The following is a 19,514-nucleotide window of genomic DNA, read 5'->3' on the forward strand; positions in this document are numbered from 1 at the left end:
CTTTGCTGAGAGATTCACTTATTCAGTCTTTGCAAACGGTTTAACTTCAGTGCCCCCTGCAGAGGAATCACATTTTAACTTTCTCTTTCTTTCATTTCCTTTCCCTCTCTGTCTGGAAAAAAAAAAAAAAATTATACAAAACATTCGTTTCAGCTACATATTTTGGCCAAAAAGTTAACACAATGCCTAGGGGCCTAAAGTATGAGTATCGGGGGGGGGGGGGTGGGGGTGGGCCGGGGACAGGCCAGCCAAACAATAGCACATGAAAGCATTTGAGTAACCACATGGCATGCCAGGTGTGAGCAATCCAGGGTGTCTGGGACACAGGTGGCATAAGTCAGGAAAATGGGAATGAAAAGGACATTTGCAATGAGGATCCAAAACCAAACTAACACCTTTGGGGTTTCCTCAAACAGGCTGTGGAAAATTATGGAAGATCTTTTTAATGAAGAGTGATGGTGTCATTTGTACACTGGGAACATAGTTGATGGAGGACCTGGGGTTTGGATGTGGGAAACTCAGAGAGAAATAAGTTTAAAAAAGCTGTAGCAATAGTCCAACCAAGAACTAATGAGGTGCCGAGTTAAGGCAGAGGCAGGGTCCTAAGAAACGGGAGTTGAGTTAAAAAGTGTTCCAGAGCTGAGAGCCACAGGGTTTTGTCATGATTGAAGATAAGGAAGGTGAAGGACATTGGCCTTTGGTTTAGAGAGTTAGTAGATGGGGGTGCCATGTACCCAAATTGGGAGAATAAGAGGGAATTTGGGAAGAAGAGAATGAGCTTTGCATTTCAAGCATGAAGTTCAGGGAGTCCTAGAGACTTTGGGGTGGTACTTAGAGTTAAACGTCCAGAGGTCAGTAAGGGCAAGAGCTGAAAATGGGATGCATGCTAATAGAAGACACGGGAAGGCTTAGAACTGATATAAAGAGAAAGTGGGGTTGTCATATCCCATTGTATATTATGCTTTTAACATTATGAGCATCCTTTTTGTCATAGTTCATTAAAATATTACTTTTAATAACTACCAGATCTTATTGTGTGGATAGATCAAAACTCATGCAGTCATTTGCTTATTCATAGATGTTTAAGTTGCTTTGACTTTTTTTGTCCATACCTCTAAGTAGCTAAGGTTTCTTAAGCTATATTTATAGATGTGAAATCACTTGACCAAGTGAAGTAAATTTTTGAAAAGCCACATTCCAGTTAAGGATGGTACAGAACACACGATAAGTGTACAGGAGCTTCCTCTCTGGTCTCTGAAGTTTCAGAAACTCCATCTTCTGGAGTAAGCTACCATATATTCCCAAAAAGAGAAGAACATAAACATTGTAGATACACAGGAACTTCACAAGAATGGAAAGTGAACAGTCAATTAATCAATGAGATTAAAAAGGTTACACACAGTTTTCCTATGTGAGAATAAAGTGTGGGGCGGGGATAAGCTGTGTTAGAGAAATTTGTCGGGTGAAGCGGTTCTTGTTTTGGCCCAAGTCTTCCATATATTTTGGTTTTTTTTTTTTTTTGTACATGTGTATTAGTTTTTTGAGTCAGGATGCTCCTAGATAGCCCAGGCTAACCTCAAACTCACAATCCCCTTCCCTTGGCCTTCTGAGTCCTGGGGATTACCAGAGTGAGCCATGATAACCATCCTGAGAAATTGTTTTTAGAGGAAATAAGTGGGCCAGAAGAACAGATAAGAGTCTTAAACGAAGTTCATCTGGGCTGTGGGTGTGGCGTCAGCTCCCGTTTTCTTTCCACTGGTGAATCTTCCTTTTGAGATTCTAGGGAGGGTCTGGAAGAACTTCCCTCAGTCAGATAAGGACACTTCAAAGGGAGCCTCCTGGGGCTTCCTGGGGCTCTGAGAGTTGAGAGGCAGGGCCAGGAAGTCTTGGTTCTGAAGCTGCTGCTTTGGCTCAAGGTACTTGACACATATCACAGTCCTACACTTGGATCATTTTCTGGACCCCAGCACAGCCACACAAAAATCACTAACCTCTCTCTTAGAGCACAATACGCTAGGTTGTCTCTGGTTTCCACACATGTGTACACACATCCATGCCTGGCCACACATGCAAATAAACACATGTAAAATTCACTTTTTAATAATAGGGCTGAGGTTTCTTCAGTTTGGGTTTTGTTTGTTTGTTTGTTTTGAGCGACATTCTGGAACTAGTACTCTAGGTTATAAAATGTAGACTCACATTATCAAAATTCCCATTTCATTTTTTTTAAGTAGAAGAGCATTTTAAAAAGCCTGTAAAACAGTATTGGTGATGAATCACATTTAGGTTTACAATCTTTACAGAAACCTTGTAGTTGTCTCATTGGCCTGATTTGAATATAGTTTTCTTTATTGGTTCTTGTTTTTCACCAAAAGTTTGGCTGAGTATGTAGCTGAAGGATCATGAATTTAAAGGTAGGCTGGGATACATATCCAGACCCTGTCTCAACCCCCTTACCCCTCAAAAAGTTTTGTGTGGCACAGAAATGTTCATAAATAGGAATATAAGCCCAAAAAATGCAAGAAAATACTTTTCCATTTGATTCTGTGAAAAATGGGCAACCATGTTAGATTTGTATGGATACCCTGTCATGATGCCAGTTATATTCACTATTGGAGCTCATTGTAGATGTATTGGACAAGAGGGTTAATCCAGTGGTAACAGATGGATGTCAGAGGTATGTCATGTCCTCTGTTGTACTTAGTCTTCCTCCCAGAAATGGAGAAAACTCTATGGAACAGGATTTTGTCTTAAGATCTATTTTTTTTTTATTATTTTTTTTTCAGAGCTGAGACAAGCCCTCTACCACTGAGCTAAATCCCCCCCCACCCCCCTTTTTTTTGTAAACAAATACTTTTAATGGCTCTGGAGTGAGTAAATGTCAAGGACATACATTGCTTCTAAAGCTGCTCCTGAGTTTAAAGTACTCAGCATCTCAACACAGCTTGCTTCTGGCTGTTGTTAGCTCCAACACTTCTTATTTAATTGGTTTCATGTTATCTAAATAAACTGTAGGGCCTCAGTCAGTAAATACTACCACTTTCATAAGGAGTATCAGTCTAAATACAGCTTAGTGAGAGCATACATCTCTTCATGTGGTAACTGATGCTCTGGGTTAGTAAGAGCAAAAGCAGGCAACCCTGTTCAGCATCACCACAGAGGGAAGGGAACACTGGCTAATCCTGTGGACTGCCTGAGAGTCGGTGTCAGGATCAGAGGAGAGTTGAATCACAAAGTCCATTCCTAAGAAACCACCAGGCTCTCAGTGTCCTCACCTGTAAAATGAGATAAAAACAGATGATACCTGTTGCTTATCTACTGTCTTAGTCAGTGTTCTATTACTGTGAAGAGACACCATAGCCAAGACAATTCTTATAAAAGAAAGCATTCAATTGAGGGCTTGCTTAGAGTTTTGGAGGGTTAGTCCATGACCATAATGGCAGGAAGCAGACAAGCATGGTGCTGGAGCAATAGCTGAGAGCTTTACATCTTGATCTGCAGAAAGAGAGACAGACAGACAGAGAGACAGAAAGACAGAGACAGAGAGAGAGAGACTCTCAGCCTGGTGTGGAATTTTGAAACCTCAAAGCCCACCCCCAGTGAAACTCCTCCTCCAGCAAGGCCACACCTCCTGTTTCTTCCCAAACAGTTCCACTGACTGGGGACCATTCAAACATATGAGCCACTTGGGGCCCATTGCCATTCAAACCACCACACCTATCAACCTCAGGAGATTATGCAAGGGATCAAATGATACATTGATGGTGAAAGTATGTTTAATGGTGAAACTGTGCCTATGTTAATAATATGTAGCTGATGCACTAGGAATAATAGAACCTAGATAGTAACTGTAACCATATGCCCCCATTCTATCCCTCTCATATATTAACAGAGCCTCAAACTGAATCTTTAATTCAGAGCCATTTTTCATATGATGATGCATTGCTTTAACTCATACAGCAAACATCTCTTGATTTTAAATGTATAGAAAACCTTGACATAGGCTTGTCATTTGATAATCAAATTCCTAACTATGCCTTGTGTGCCACTCTTGCTATAAACTACTGACTTCAAAGAATCAATGTCCACAATGCTTTCTATCAGCCTGATAATTACTTGTCTACACAAGCTATATATGGTCCTCTTAAAACCCCTTTTCTCCTCCCAATTATGGATTCTTGGGATTAGTAGATAATTTGACTAAAAGACTGAGCCCAGTTAGCAGGACAATAGTGGTGATTTGGGGCTGTATCCACCTAGATAGGGAGATACTTTTAATTACTTACAGTTAGTGATGTATCCCAAAATTATCTGTAAGTCGGCATTTTCTGCCTCTTTCCTGTTGTCGCTGTTATGATATTGTATGCTATGCGGGACGTTCTGGCAGGTAGAGCCAAGGTGTCCCACAGCGGGTGAGAGACAGGGATGCCATGTAGACAGCACTCAGTGAAGAGTTTTATTTGGGGGGGGGGGAAAGGGGAGAGAGGGAAGGACAGAGGGAGGGAGAAGGGTGGGGGGTTTGAGAGGTACACACCTTGTGGGAGAGAAAGACAGACAAACAGACAGACAGACAGAAATGGGCAGAGTTTTCCCTTAAGAATAGGCTTTTACGTCAGGGCATAGGGTGGCACCAAGGGGCGGGATCAGAATATTAACACCATAAAATAAATAAGCCCTAAGATGCAACCCAAAACAATAATTTAAACATGAACTTGGGCCCCTTGAACAGCTACATTTTCAGCCCCATCCCACTCCTCAGCTGATACCCCAAAGCATCCACACTTCTCTGATCTCTTTTTTTCTATTTGCCTTCAATGTAAGGGGAGGAGAGGTTCAGTGTATAAAAATAAGCTACTTAGAAAGGAGATGGGATGCTAATTAAAGGTTGCTGGATGATCAAGTCAGGCTGTACCGTCTGCTGGGGGCTGCCTGGCAGCTGCTGTTCTGGTAAAGAATCAAGGCAAACACAAGAAGGCCAGGCCAGCTTAGGAGAGCTGAGGGCTTCCATCTTTCAAGTGTACACCACTCAAAAAATCAGGGTGCAGGCACCAAGCTCCTGCCTGGCCAATTTCCTCATTGGTTTTGAAAGTCATCTTCCTTTAAAAAGAGCTCTGCTGCTCAAGTCTGCTCTGGACAATGGGGGCACCTGTGTCAGACTACTGAGCACAACGTAACCTCTTTTTTTGGTCCACTCTTACCAAGATTCTGTCAGTCTTCCCTGGGCTCATCTGGGAGACGTGAGTACTAGGATACATAATAAGCTACATAACTAAGGCTCCATCTAAAGAAACAAGTCAAATGGGTTAGTAGAAGTGGTTGGGATCCAGGGTTGTACAAGAGATGTTGCAGGTCAAACATGAGGACTTGAGTTTTGAGAACCAAGTGAGCACATAAAAAGTCTGGTACTGCTGTGCGCTCCTGTAACCCCAGGGCTCTAAACAGGAGGATTGGTGGGGCTCACTGAAGGCCAGCCTACCCACAGAGTCAGTGACTAAAGAGCATAACGCAGAGAATAATAGTACAGGACACATGATGTCCTGTTCTGGTCTCTGCATGTGGATGAATAGGCTTATACAGGTGTGCGCGCGCACACACACACACACACACACACACACACACACACACACACACGAGAGAGAGAGAGAGAGAGAGAGAGAGAGAGAGAGAGAGAGAGAGAGAGAGAGACATAGATAAAGACAGATACAATTCACTATACCTTTAAAAAAAAAGAGGGGGTATTTTTTAATTGTATTCATTATTTACCAGGATGGGGAGAACAGGGGTGGGGGCATGCCAAGGTCAGATGATGACTTTGTACACTTGGTTTGCTGCTGCCACCTATGGGATCAAGGGACCAAAGTCACTCACCAGTTGACCAAGCTGAGCCCTCTTGCCTGGCACCAGCTTTTAATATTAACGTGAAATCATTCAGGCTGGGCGGCATATAAACAAGGCTGAAATAGTTTCAACTTCCCTGGAAAGGACAAATATGTGAAGACATAGGAGTTTCTTGTAATGGATGGAAGAAATTGCTCTGCCAGATGGTATGATTTCCTTCCTGGCACTTGAATGTTGGAGCGTCGGTGTGATGAACCCCTAGAGGTGTGTTTCTGGCATAGCGTATGTCTTCCCTTTAACTCTGTGACTCTACGGATGTTTTGCTGGTATTCTGAATTTATATGTATTTGGCTTTTTTTCAAGTGTTCATATGACTTTACCATACATGCAAAGAATCAAGTATCCTGGGTATATGTAAGACCCTAATTGAGGACAATATGTGAAAAATGTCTATATAAATATGTATGTGTTTTGGGAGCCTTAAAATATAGCAACAAGGTGGTGTTGGGGGGATGTTCTAGAGAGATGGTTCAATGGTTAAATGGAGTTGCTGCTCTCCCGGAGGACCAGAGCTTAGTTCCCAGCACCCACATTAGATAGTTTGCAACTGCCTATTACTCTAGCTATAGAGATTCATCTGTAAGTACATGCATATGTGTGCGTACACACTCACACACATACATGAAAAATCTGTCTTACAAAACTTGACAACAAGAGCTGACAAGAAGACTGAGCTGATAAAGCACTTGCACCTGATGGTCCAAGTTAAATCCCTGAGACCCACACAGCGGCAGGAGAGAATGGATTCTAGCAAGTTGTCCTCTGACATCCACACATGACTCATGGCATGTGCACGCCCACATGTTCATACACTTATGCACACAGCATAAATAAGTAGAATGTAATAAGGAATCAAAACATAGTTAACAATGATAAATCTTAAATACTTACTGTACGCCTGGCTTTGTCCCAAGCACTTGGCATGTGAGGCATTATGAGGAAACTGAGTCCAGGGAAGTCAAGTATGCTGCTCAAGAACTAAAATCTGAACCCAAGTCCTCTGAGTCCCAAGTCTTCCCTTAAACCATCATGTTATATCTCCTTGTGGCAATATCATTATTATCACTTCCATTGAGTCCTTCACAGAGGATCCATTATAAAATCATGGCAAGTGTAATTTTGTTCCATGTTTATGTCAGTAGGTCTCATAAGTGAGAAAACATCATTGGACGTGGAAAACATGATGCTTTATATATACCAATTGTAACTATATCTGCCTTGCATGCCGGGGGATCTTTATTCTGTGAGCACGTAACACATTACAACTATTCCTGTTAGGCACGTTGGTTTGATGAAACAGGGAATAGTGCCTGGCCTTGGTCACTGTGGGAGAGAGAACATTTCTTATACTCGTTGGTTATTAAGGAATTCTTAAATCCTCGTTAGAGTTTCAGGAAATTTTTCCTTGTCGTTTAGATCAGTGTAGGGTTAATAGTTAAGTGTGACAAGTGCTTTTAAAACATAAACTTTATTGAGATCTATTCTACACATCATATAACTCATACATCATACATACAATTCATCTTTCTACACCATACAATTCATCTCTCTACATTATAAAATTCATCTCTATATATGTCATACAATTCATGTCTCTACACATCATACAATTCATCTCATCTTGGTATCTTTACAGAATAATAAAAACTGACTTTTGAATTTTTTTATTCTCTTCTCCTATATTACATCCTGACTGCAAATCCTCCTCCCTCTGCTACCCTGGCCTCTCCCCACTTCCCCAGATACACTCTACTTTGCCTCCCCTCAGAAAAGAGCAGACCTCCCCGGGACTTTTGAATTTTAAATTGAATGAGAAAAAAAATGAGACCTTTGAAGGAAGAGCATTACAACGCTTTGCTTTGTTCTTTCTCTTTCCCTCCCCAGAAATGTGTGCTCTACTGGCCAGAAAAGAGAGGGATTTATGGCAAGGTTGAGGTTCTGGTCATCAGTGTGAATGAATGTGATAACTACACCATTCGAAACCTTGTCTTAAAGGTAAGATGATGGATCTGTTGCTGTCTTCAGAGTAGGTGAGAATAAGGGTTACATTTCTGCTTTGAAATGACTTATCCTAACAGATTCACCTACACAAGCTGGAGAATACTGAGACCATAGACAACCTGTCACCAATCCATCTTTGTTGCCTGATACTATTAAAATATGCAACGGTGAAATTAATGTAATTTATTACATTACATCACTGAGAGGAAGACAATAAAGGCAGAGATACAGGGATGTTTTGTATTCAAAAGTGTATCAGAGGGAGGCTTTGCAGAAACCTGTTTATAAACACATGCCTGATCAGAAACAGGCCTCCCACCTGAGCTCTGGGCTTTGCAATGGTGTGTGAGCCTTTGCTCAAAGTGTTTCCACTCTAGGGATCCCACATAGCTTCTTTACTGCCAAGGGTCCCCACTGTTGTTAAATGCCAACATTTGAGAGGAGTATAGTATGATTCTTATCGAATATCAAGCAAATGTTCTTCTATTGGCTAATATGTTTATATATGATCTGTCAAGATTTAGAGAACAAGGAAACACAGCATATCCCTTTCTTTCTGTTATATTTCAGCTCTGAAGCAGGTAGCACAGGCTTTTAATCTTACCACACAGAAGCAGGTGGACCTCTGTAAGTTTGAGGCCAACCTGGTCAACAAGGCAAGTTCCAGGATAGCCAGGGCTATATAGTGAGACCCTGTCCCAAACAATAGCAACATTTTCAGCTACTAAAGCAAAGCATAAATATATATGTAGTGTAGAGTAGATATGTGATCTATATGATGGGTCCAGACACAGGCCTCGGTTCTTAGAGGGTGAGCACTCAACCTTCCCTGACAAGCCAGGATATGCACAGTAAAACTTTCTCAAGGTGAAAGGGTATTTTTGAAAAGAGTCTAGATTTTTTTTTTCCTTCCTAGAAGTTAGCCAGCAGCAAGGAGGGAGATGGGAAGTCACTTGGCGGTTGTGGTGTGGGTGCCTTGTAGTTCCAGAAGTGAATAAGTAATTTGGTGGTTGTTGCTATTTTCAGCAAGGAAGTCACACCCAACATGTGAAGCATTACTGGTACACTTCATGGCCTGACCACAAGACTCCAGACAGTGCCCAGCCCCTTCTGCAGCTCATGCTGGATGTAGAAGAAGACAGACTTGCCTCTGAGGGCCGAGGGCCTGTGGTTGTCCACTGTAGGTAAGGCATGAACTACTCCTCCTGCCAACACGGCTATCTGCTCTTTAATCCTAGGACAGGTAGAAATGGGGCTTAGCTTCCTGGGTATAACTTTGTAGGAAATGAAGTATTTATTAAAAATGGGTTAACATCCGAATAGTCGAGCCTTCATCAAAAACGATGCTTCCAGAAATTAATTAAACCATTTGGGACATTCTTAGCATGCTGCATAGTACTAAAGCTTTGCTAACTAAATGGCTGCGTAGGCAAGAGGCCCTCCTCCATCATCAGACTCGAAACTCCTTTTGGCTCATTTTTGTCTTGTCAGTCACTTACACACTAAGAACTGCATGCAGATAGATGCCTTTCATTATTGATGGAGCTTTGTTGTTTCAAGATACTGTATGGGTCGTGTCTTGCTGGTGCTTATTATTAATCTGCCTTAATAGTTAGCTGTTTTCAGAGTTATCTCATGAAAACCAGGTGGGAAGTAATTTATGAAGTCGGAAATGGGCAAGTGGTCATTTATTTTACGGGACTTAAATGCACACCCAGGGTATGGAGGCCAGGTAGACAGCAGCAACGGTGTTCCAGGGGGTTCTTTTCCTCATGGCTAACTTGAAATTCACTTCCCTGAACTGATATCCCCCCCCCCCCGCATGCCCATTTCACTTTTCATGTGGCCAAAACAAGTCATACATTAATTTCTATGACTGGCCATGTATTCCATACTTTTTCCAAGATAGTTGTTGTTGATTTATTTAACCTTCTAAGCATCCTAAGGGGGAAAAAAAAAACATTTAATAAAATACATGATTTTACATGTATTTTACTCTCCTTCTGTTTTGAAACTTAGTGAATTAATTAAAAGTGCTTATGTGTCTATTTAGCATTACCCAGTTTCCAGCATTAAGACTTTCTCCTAAACCCTTGGAGCCAAAGTGGGGAAAGACTATTTGGGCATAGTTTAGGACTGGAGCCGCCACCCAAAACCATCAAGCACTAAGGATATCTAACTGAAAGAGGCACTTCCCCTATAAAATTAAGGCTCCTTCTGATTACTACTTCTAAGAATGAGGCCCCCTTTGTTCCCTTCATGCTGCATCCAATGTTGACAGTTATCTTTGGCCCTCCTTTCAACTCTCCTCTCAGCATCTAATCAGTTACCAGATTGGCTTTCCCTTCAAAGCTTCCCCCACAATCACACTTCCTGTCCATCCACCCTAGTCCGGGCCCTTATGACCTCATCCATGTAGTTTAGAAGTAGTTGACTAATTGCACACTCATACCCTTCTCCCTCAGGCCACTCTGGCCTAGCCCGTGTGATTCTTGGAGATGATGTTCCTGAAAATGTTTGCGTGACATACAGTCCTTGTTCAAAACTGGTGGATGGGTTTACCGCACCTGAAGCAAATGTGCTTAGCCTTTACTCTGCAGATACAAGCACTACAGAGATACGTGAATTACTTGATAGTATTTGAACAAGTTTGAATGCATACGTAAGCTCCTTTCCAGAGAGTTCCCATCCAATTCTTTTAAATGTTCTTGAGTGTAGAGGATGTAGCTGACTTCTCAGCCTCTCATGGAGGATCGTAGTTTCCAAGCCTGGTTTGTTTCCTGCTTTTGTACTCAAAGAACTTTCTTTTCCATCTCAGCTAACCTACTGCATGTCTTAAGTCACATATTCTGTTTTGATTAAGTACTTTCTTCATATTATTGTTGCACCTGGGATATATGTTCTCATTCATGATAGACAAAGTACCTGTCATTCCTAGGCTATGGTTGAATTCCTATTTCTTCAAAGAAACAAAGTCTTTATGGACATTTCAATTAAAGGGGACCCATTCCTGATAAATTTTTAGTCATATTCAGCTAAAACAATTAAATGTAAGAAATATGATTCATGAAAATAAAGACAGTAGCAGCACATGCAGTAGAAAAAAAGACAACAAAAAATGCAAAGTGAAATGTTTGTTCCATTAAGATTTTTCTAGGTCACAAGTACCAGGATGAGTAGGTTAGATGTTGTGTTGTAACCAACGGGAGTCAGCAACCGTGTTTGAGTAAAGAATAATTATGTCCTTAGTTTGTAACCATGAACCTAGCAACTGTACCATGAGCCAGTCCAAGAAAAGACTTGAGAATTGGGAAGCATTATGATCTCCCCAATGATCATGAAATGAGTATACACTGAGGATACAAATCCTCTGTAGAAAGGAAAGGTTGGATCCCAAAGGCTCGGTTGAGCTACAAAATAGGAAAAAAAAAATGTTGACAGATGGGATGTGGGAGGTGAGAGAGGTGCAGATGTGTATAATGGAGCCAAGATTCCTAGACTGGAAAACTTGGTAACTGATGTAGCTGATACCACTGAGGGAGAGATAAATAGATGTATATATTTAAGTATATTGAACTTGTGAAAAATAGTAACATCAAGAGTTCCACCTGGGGGAAGTTTGGTGACTTGAGACACAGAGTTGAGAGAAATTTACATAATGGTGGTGATCAAAAATGTGAAGAGGGGCTATAGACTTACTATGTAAGGCAGGTAAATAGATAAATTCTCCAAAACATATGGTATTTCTATTAAGTGATCATCTCAATGTAAGTGACGTGGAAATATGTGCCTCCAGTCCCATGCTCTCTCCTAAATAGAAGTGAATCTTTGTTTATTCACTAGACTCCAGCATCTAACTGCATCTCCCAGTCAGCCCTCATCCCAGAATCCCCCTTGCCCCTGTGGTAGTACCAACCTTCTTGTCTTCTAGGCCTAACTCTCTTTGACATTTTGTTTTTTCCACTGTTCACATTTAGACACTGTGGTTTTCTTATCGACTGTCTATTCTTTCTAGAACAATTACAATATCTGCTCATCATTCTCCCAACCCCTCACCCCTTCCCACTATACTCATTCTACTACGTGTAATTAAACAAAAGAATCTGTTCTAAGCACAGCACAGGCTAGATGTGGGGATGGTCAGTACATGGCAATTTCATTATTGTCACTCTTAGTCCTCACAACTTCAGAATGTAAAAGTACACTTTTAAAAGAGTGCAGCTTAACTTGGTTATTTCTCCTTGTCTTCTCCTTCCTTCTCTTTCCCATTCAGTGCAGGGATTGGGAGGACAGGGTGTTTCATCGCTACATCCATTGGCTGTCAACAGTTGAAAGAAGAGGGAGTCGTGGACGCACTCAGTATTGTCTGCCAGCTTCGTGTAGACAGGTATGTGGGCAGGGGCTGGCATCATAGAGACCTCAGTCCCGAGCAACACTGTCCATCACAGCCTCATCTAATCAACCTCACTTTGCCAGCTTCATGTAGACAGGTACATGGGCAGGGGCTGGCATCATAGAGACCTCAGTCCCGAGCAGTGCTGTACATCACAGGCTCATCTAATCAACCTCACTTCATGAACATGACAGCACTAAGGTCCTAGATCCCCATACTAAAGCACATGCAGTGCAGGGAGACAAGATGACCCAGTGGGTAAAGCATTGTGCCTTCACAAACATGAAGACCAGAGTTTGCATCCCCAGTAACCACAAAAAAGCCGGTGAGCATGACAACCTACACATCATCCCAGAAAGCAGGAAGTGGAGGCAGAAAATCTCTAGAATAAGTTGGTCAGCTAGACTAGCCAGAAAGTGAGATCCAGGTTCAGTGAGAGGATGCCTCACTATGCAAGGGGAAGAGCGATTGAGGAAGACACCCAACATGAACCTCATACTGCCATGTGCACAGACACACATGTGTACCCAGTGTGCCCACATATACATGCATGTAGACTACAGACACAGATACACACACACACTAATACACACACTCACAAGCACACACAGGCAAAAAAAAAAAAAAGAGAAAATATGCATTACATTAAAAAGATATTTAAGCAAGATGGTCTAGGCTATAGAGAGCCTACCAAGAGAGGAGTTGGGGGGAGGTGGAAGGAGACGGGGAGGGAGAAGGAAAGGGAAGGGGGAAGGAAGAAAGAGGGGAGAAATAGAAGATCCAGGCACATGGGAACACAAGTTGGAGGCCTGTCTGGGCTACAGAAGAACTTAACCACAAAACAACAAAAAAAAGACACTGAAGAAACTGATTTGTAGCACCAGCCATCAGAAGCCCAAACACCGAAGCTCATGGTTAATTCTTCCTCATCTTCAATATGTTTATAATGTCTTAAATCCAAACCCCTTCACATATAACCTGCCATTCCTTTTGATTTAATTGAATCACTTAGTTTAGTATTTTGAATCTTTAACATGAACATATTTGCTATTACCAAGAGTGCTTTTTTAAAATCTGCTTTCAAAATGTGGTGAAATATACACATGGCATCTTGAGCATTTTCAAGTGGAGATTACATAGTGAGTGCATTCATACTGTTATACAAACTGATCAGAATTGCCTTCACTTTGCAAAACTCTGTGTCTATTAAACAGTCCCTCTACCAACCCAGCACTTGGCAATGACCATTCTGTCTTTATACACTAGACTATTCTTGGTCCTCATCATCATCTTCTTCCTCCTCTTGCTTCAGCACATCCTCTTTATTCTTCTTTTCAGTTTTTTGGTTTTATGTAGCACAGAATAGCCTCATTTTCTGTGTACCATGTACTACCACACTTGAATCTAGGAAACATTGATTAGCAAAATCATGCTATATTTACCTTTTTGTGCCTGGCTTCCTTTCATGTAGCATGGTGTCTTCAACGTTTTTCCATGTTCTGACATGTGTCAGAATGCCCTGAATAATATTCCATTATATGTCTATAAGACACTATGTTTGTCTATTCATCTGTTGATGAATGTGCATATTGCTTCCATATTTTATCTATTATGAATAATGATATCACAAACATGAGTATTTACATGTTTATTTTAGACTCTGTTTTCAATTCTTTGCAATATTACAGGATTTAATTCCCAAGTAGTCCAAACAATTCTTGTTTGTTTGTTTTTTTAATACAGTAGCTATCCAAATATGTCTAAGTGGGAAGGTTACTTTTATGATGATCAATGCTAAGTTTAAAAACAAAACAGAGAAGAAACTTTTTGCCCCACAGCTAAGCCCAAGTGGTGAATGGAGAGTTGGGTCAGAGATAGAGAGTAGATACCTCTTAAGAGTGGCTTGGAAGGAGGTTGAGCAGCAAGTCTCCAATGGACAAGGCAGGGAGAAGGTGGAAACACACAGCTCTCTCCTTTCATCCAAACAGCTAATACTTAGCAACCTGATACCCAGGGTTGCTCTAAATATTCAACATGCAAATATAGCCTTACACCAATGAATGAAACTTCTTGCCCTATGAGCAAGGTTATATGAGTCAGAAGCAAGTACTGTGAATTGATACAACAAAGAAGGCATGGGAGCTGAGTTCCTCGGACTTCAGCTCTGTTACCTAGGGCTCCCTGAGAGTAAAACCATATAGTTATGGTTACTTAAGGTCTGTTCAATGGTCAGGCACTAGGATGCACACCTATAATTCTAGCACTTTGGAGGCTGAGGCAAGAAGATCACTGAGAATGTGCTAGCCTGTACTAAATCATCGAGTACAAGGGCAGACAGAACTGCATATCAAGACTCTACCTAAAATTTAAAACAGAGAGAGAGAGAGAGAGAGAGGTGTCCAATAAATATTTTTGAGCACCTACTATGTGCTGTGTTCTGAGATTTCAATAAAAGAAACAAAGGGATATTCTAGAAATGCAATAGGGGAGTGTGTGGGGTGTGTGTGTATGTGTGTGTGTGTGTGTGTGTGTGTGTGTGTGTGTGTGCACGCACACCACTGCACCATATATATGGCACTTGGAATAGTGTGTGGCACATAGAAGTCACTAGGAAATGGCACTTGGTTATTAGTATCTGAATTACTCTACATATCTGTTCTTCCTTTTATGCCTTTGTTTAGCAGACTATCCATCATTGCAGTTCAGACTCTGGGCTCTAACACTGAGTCTCTGTCTTGTCTTTCACTGCTTCTAATATATGGTCTTAATGGGCTCCCTTGACTTCTCCATTTCTTAACTTTCTCATCTGGAAAACAAAATTAATAATCGTGAATACTCTCCGTATGACAGCAAAAACTGTAAATGTGAAGTTCCTGCCCATAATAACCATTCGATCCAATTTAACTACAGTGATTATCAGTGTAGGTAGTAAATACACTAAATATTACCCTGCAAGTGACACAGTTGTAGATTCACTTCACAGGCTTGTATGCTGCATTTAAGTGGGATGGCGCCTATAATGTGGTTAAGCCCTCAACCTACATTTCTTAGCCTGACTTCATCCTCTCTTTCCTGATTTGCATATTCCAAATGCCACTGCCTTTAAAAGTATTTTCATAGTGTACATACTAAAATCAATCGCAGTATTTCCACTTTTCAATTCTAATGGCCATCTTGGACTTGAAAGATCCTTTTGCCTGCACCCAGTACAATACATAGTCTCAATGGGTGAAGGTGCTTGAGACCAAACTCAAGGACCTAAGTTCAATCCCTAGGGCCTAGCATGAGAGAACTGACTCCTACAAGTTGTCCTCTGCTCTCTACACAGGTGCCTTCCTCTGTCCCCCAACAGATATGCATACACAAAACAAATATATGTAATTTGACACGAAAAATTTTTAAGAAGATCTGACTGGTTCTCCAGAAGTGGAGACCTATTTTCACCTCTTGGGTCCTAACAGAGGTTAAGGGAGAGGAGCCTAGTGAGCCCAGGACTCCTGCTGTGTTGACTTTAATCTCTATTCTTGCATGCATGTGTAAATAAGCCCCAGTATGGGACCCCAAGTCCCTGAGGCTCTCTGACCCATAGCTCCAGGTCAAATGCTGCTTTCCCCGCTCCAATTTGAGAATTCCATGAACAACAGCCAGAATGTATAGAGAGAGACTGGCTCTGAGACAAGGTGGCCCCCAGCAGCACCTGCCCTGACACCATTGCGGACACTACACTGAGTAAGGGCCCTCGGCCTGTGCATGGCTGTGGCTCCCATCACTGTTGATCACACCCCGCCCCCCACCTCCCACCTCCCCAACTCACTTTGTAGCCTGACCTCTGCCTTGGTCTCCACTTCCCTGTCTGTCCATTCCCCTGCCGACTCCACTGAATTGTTCTCTAGTTTTGAAAGGAATCACAATACATTTTTTTTTTAAATCCTATCAAAATGACTCCTCTATCTCCTCTTTCCTTCCTACAGCAAGTGGCCAGAAATGTTGGCCTTGGCCTTCTGTCGGCACCAAGGTCTTCCCACGGGGCTGGACATTTTTATTCTTGATAGACTCTGTAAAACATATCCGAATTCCCTGCTGATCTGAAGTTTGTCCTTGGCTTTGACTTGCTGCCAGTATGTGTTTCAAGTATATTTAGCTGATTTCCTAAGACCCCTGCGTGTAAGTTCACTCTTGGGGCTGCTCGTGTGGAAACAGACACTGTCCCTAGTGTTTTCCTTGAGACGTTGTTTTCCCCTAGCCTGCCTCTCCTTGCGTGTTCCTTCCTTTCGTTACCCAGCCCCTAGGAGTTATGAAAAGCATAACAGAAACCCTTCCTCCTCTTTTCGCCTCTTCATCTTTCTACTTCTTCCCCATCTTTGCCCTCTTGCTCTAACGGTTCAGCGTTTTCCTGACAGAGCTTACCTTTAAAATTCCACCCGCTAGCTGACTGCTGCAAATGGCCATGCCTTTGCCACTGAAAGGAAAGCTAAGCCAGGCCCTTTGGCACACACCCAACAGTTCAGAGGCTGAGGCAGGAGGATTTTGAGTTTGAGGTTAGCCTTGATGTTTCAGTGAGACCATGTCTCACAAAAGGGGAGGGGAGAAGGAGAAAGAAAAGAAAAGAAAGAAAGAAAGAAAGAAAGAAAGAAAGAAAGAAAGAAAGAAAGAAAGAAAGAAAGAAAGAAAGTGAGTCTTAAAAATTCCAGATGCCATCCCTATTCTCTTGCACAGTGTCTTTCTTTGGTGCCTCTTCAGCTTCCTCCCTTCCTTCATGATCTCCCTGGCCAACCCAGCCTTCTCCTCAGGACCCCTCAGACATTCCAGAATGTGTTACTCAACAGACAGCAGTGTATCTCCTTGGGAATTCTCCACTAGGGTCTACACAGCACAAGCTTCATCTAACTCACAAAGTGAACTCGAAAGTGTGAGGCAGGGAGCACATTCTTTAGGTTTTTCTTCTTCTTTATGTTTTTTTCAAAGATAAAGCAGTAACATTAGGCCATGCTTAGTGGCACCTGCCTGTAATCCCAGCACGAGGAAGGTAGAGTCGGGGGGGGGGGGGGGGGGGGGGGATCTGGTGTTCAAAGTCACCCTAACCTGTATACTGAGTTTGAGGACAAACTGGATCACATAAGAAAGACCTTGTCTCAAAAACAAAACAAAACAACAACCTCCCCAAAACAAAAACAAACAAAATGAAACAAAAAATCCATTAAAATGAAAAATAAACAAAAGACAGCTAGTAACTTGTTCAAAATCCTGCGGAAGTGGCAAAATGGATTCATTTGGAATCCAGGCCTAAGGATTTCTCACTCAAACAGTATAAATAGCTAGATGGAAGTTAGCATGATTTGGCAATGCTTGCTGTCAAACTGCTTGACTAAGTCACGCTGCTTGGATGGTGCACTGCTAATTAAAAGCACTCACTGGCAATAGTGCACTATAGGGTTTAAACCATTTTAGTGTGGATGACAGATATTTCATAAACACGTGGGGTACTCTGAGCTCAATCTGAGACGTCACAGGAAGACTTCCTGATACCAGGATATCTCTCTGTGGAGGATGTCTGAAAAGCCTGTGTAGAGTGAATGTTTAAATACTGTTTTAATCCAGGCATGGTGGCACACACCTCCAAATCCCACCACTTGAGGGTGGAGGCAGATAGTTCAAGGTCCACCTCAGCCACATACTGAATTTGGATGCCAGCCTGAGCTACATGAGACCCTGTCTATCATAAATAAAATACAATTTAAAACTGCTATTAGCAAGTCAGTCTTTGCCTAACAAACCATGAATCTAGGCTTGGGAATTGAGAGTAACACTTTACATCCCCTTCCACTATGAACACTAGAGATAGTGCAACTCCCCAGATTAGGAATACATAGAGAATTTACATTTTGACTAAGGGACACAGAGGCAGGGAATCAAGGTGCCAGACACACCTTGGAAGGGACTTGCAGACCAGGGGCCAGTCAAGCTTTGTGCCATGGGAAAACCTGGGACGTTAACAGGAAGCAGAAAAATCAGCTTGGGACACCTCTGATGGGAAGCATCAGATCCATAATGTACAAGGGGAAGGTCAGGGAAAATGGGGATCTTTTTGTATAAAAAAAAAATAAAGTATTTCTAGATGATGAGAGCAGAGTATTAATCCAAATAGAAGATCCCTCTCACCACAGAGGTGGGTTCTATATAAATCCACACATTGAAAACTCTGGAAATGAGCTTTACATTGGGATGATTTCAGGATGGGTGTATGTGACAGGCTGTGGGACAGGCTCTAGAGATGTCTGCTCAGAGTGGTTCTTCATCCTTTCATTCAGCAAATATCACTGAGCACCTAGTGATGGACATGTTATAGGGTACCTGGTTATGGAAAGATGAATTCCCTAGAATATTTCATCACCTTATGTCCCTCTGTGAATGATTATTGACTGCCTGCTAAATGTCACAGAGTCTAAGTTAATATTCAGGCAAAAACAAAAAAAAAAGAAGGAAGGAAAAATGATTCTAAAACAAGTCTGAAGAAGAAGCTATAAAGGTCTGAAAATTTCCCCAGCAGACACTAATTTCAAACTGTTGACATATTCTTCCACACTGATTTAACCACACAAAACTCCCTTCTCCTTGGATTATTAAACACTGGTCACAGTAAGAGAAAATACTCAAGATCCACAGACATCTCTCTCTCTCTCTCTCTCTCTCTCTCTCTCTCTCTCTCTCTCTCTCTCTCTCTCTGTGTGTGTGTGTGTGTGTGTGTGTGTGTGTGTGTGTGTGTGTGTGTGTGTGTGTGTGTGTGTTACTAGAGACTTAACCCAAGGCCTCAAATTTGCTAGACAAGCATTCCACCACCGAGCTATATCCCTAATCCATTTCTTGGTTTCTTATTGTTGAGAAAGAGTTTAATTTAGTTGCCCAAACTGACTTTGAACTCATGGAAGCCCAGTCAGGCCTTGAAACTCCTAATTAGCAGGAAATCCAGGCCTGTACCACCAGACCTAGTTTAAACTTTGTATTTATTTTTCAATTTATTTTTATTTTATTTTATTGGTTTTTCAAGACAGAGTTTCTCTGTGTAGCTTTGTGCCTTTCCTGGAACTCACTCTGTAGACCAGGCTGGCCTCAAACTCACAGAGATCCACCTGACTCTGCCTCCCAAGCACTGGGATTAAAGGCATACGCCACCACCATCCGGCCAACTTTGTATTCTTTTAGCAATGACCTCTGCCCACTGGTG

General features: G+C 41.9%; 1 protein-coding gene across 2 annotated transcripts in view; it reads left to right on the forward strand.

Moving 5' to 3' along the window:
- The window catches only part of Ptprr (protein tyrosine phosphatase receptor type R), a 234,697-nt gene that overhangs the window by 201,797 nt on the left and 13,386 nt on the right, over positions 1–19,514 (forward strand). For both annotated transcript variants that reach the window (XM_036170115.1, XM_036170116.1), the window contains 3 exons: positions 7,783–7,893; positions 8,926–9,083; positions 12,173–12,286. In XM_036170115.1, the coding sequence (XP_036026008.1) occupies positions 7,783–7,893; positions 8,926–9,083; positions 12,173–12,286 (383 nt within the window). The remainder of the gene's footprint in view (positions 1–7,782; positions 7,894–8,925; positions 9,084–12,172; positions 12,287–19,514) is intronic.

The sequence above is a fragment of the Onychomys torridus genome, chromosome 20, assembly GCF_903995425.1.
Source record: "Onychomys torridus chromosome 20, mOncTor1.1, whole genome shotgun sequence".
In the NCBI taxonomy this organism is placed as follows: Eukaryota; Metazoa; Chordata; class Mammalia; order Rodentia; family Cricetidae; genus Onychomys; species Onychomys torridus.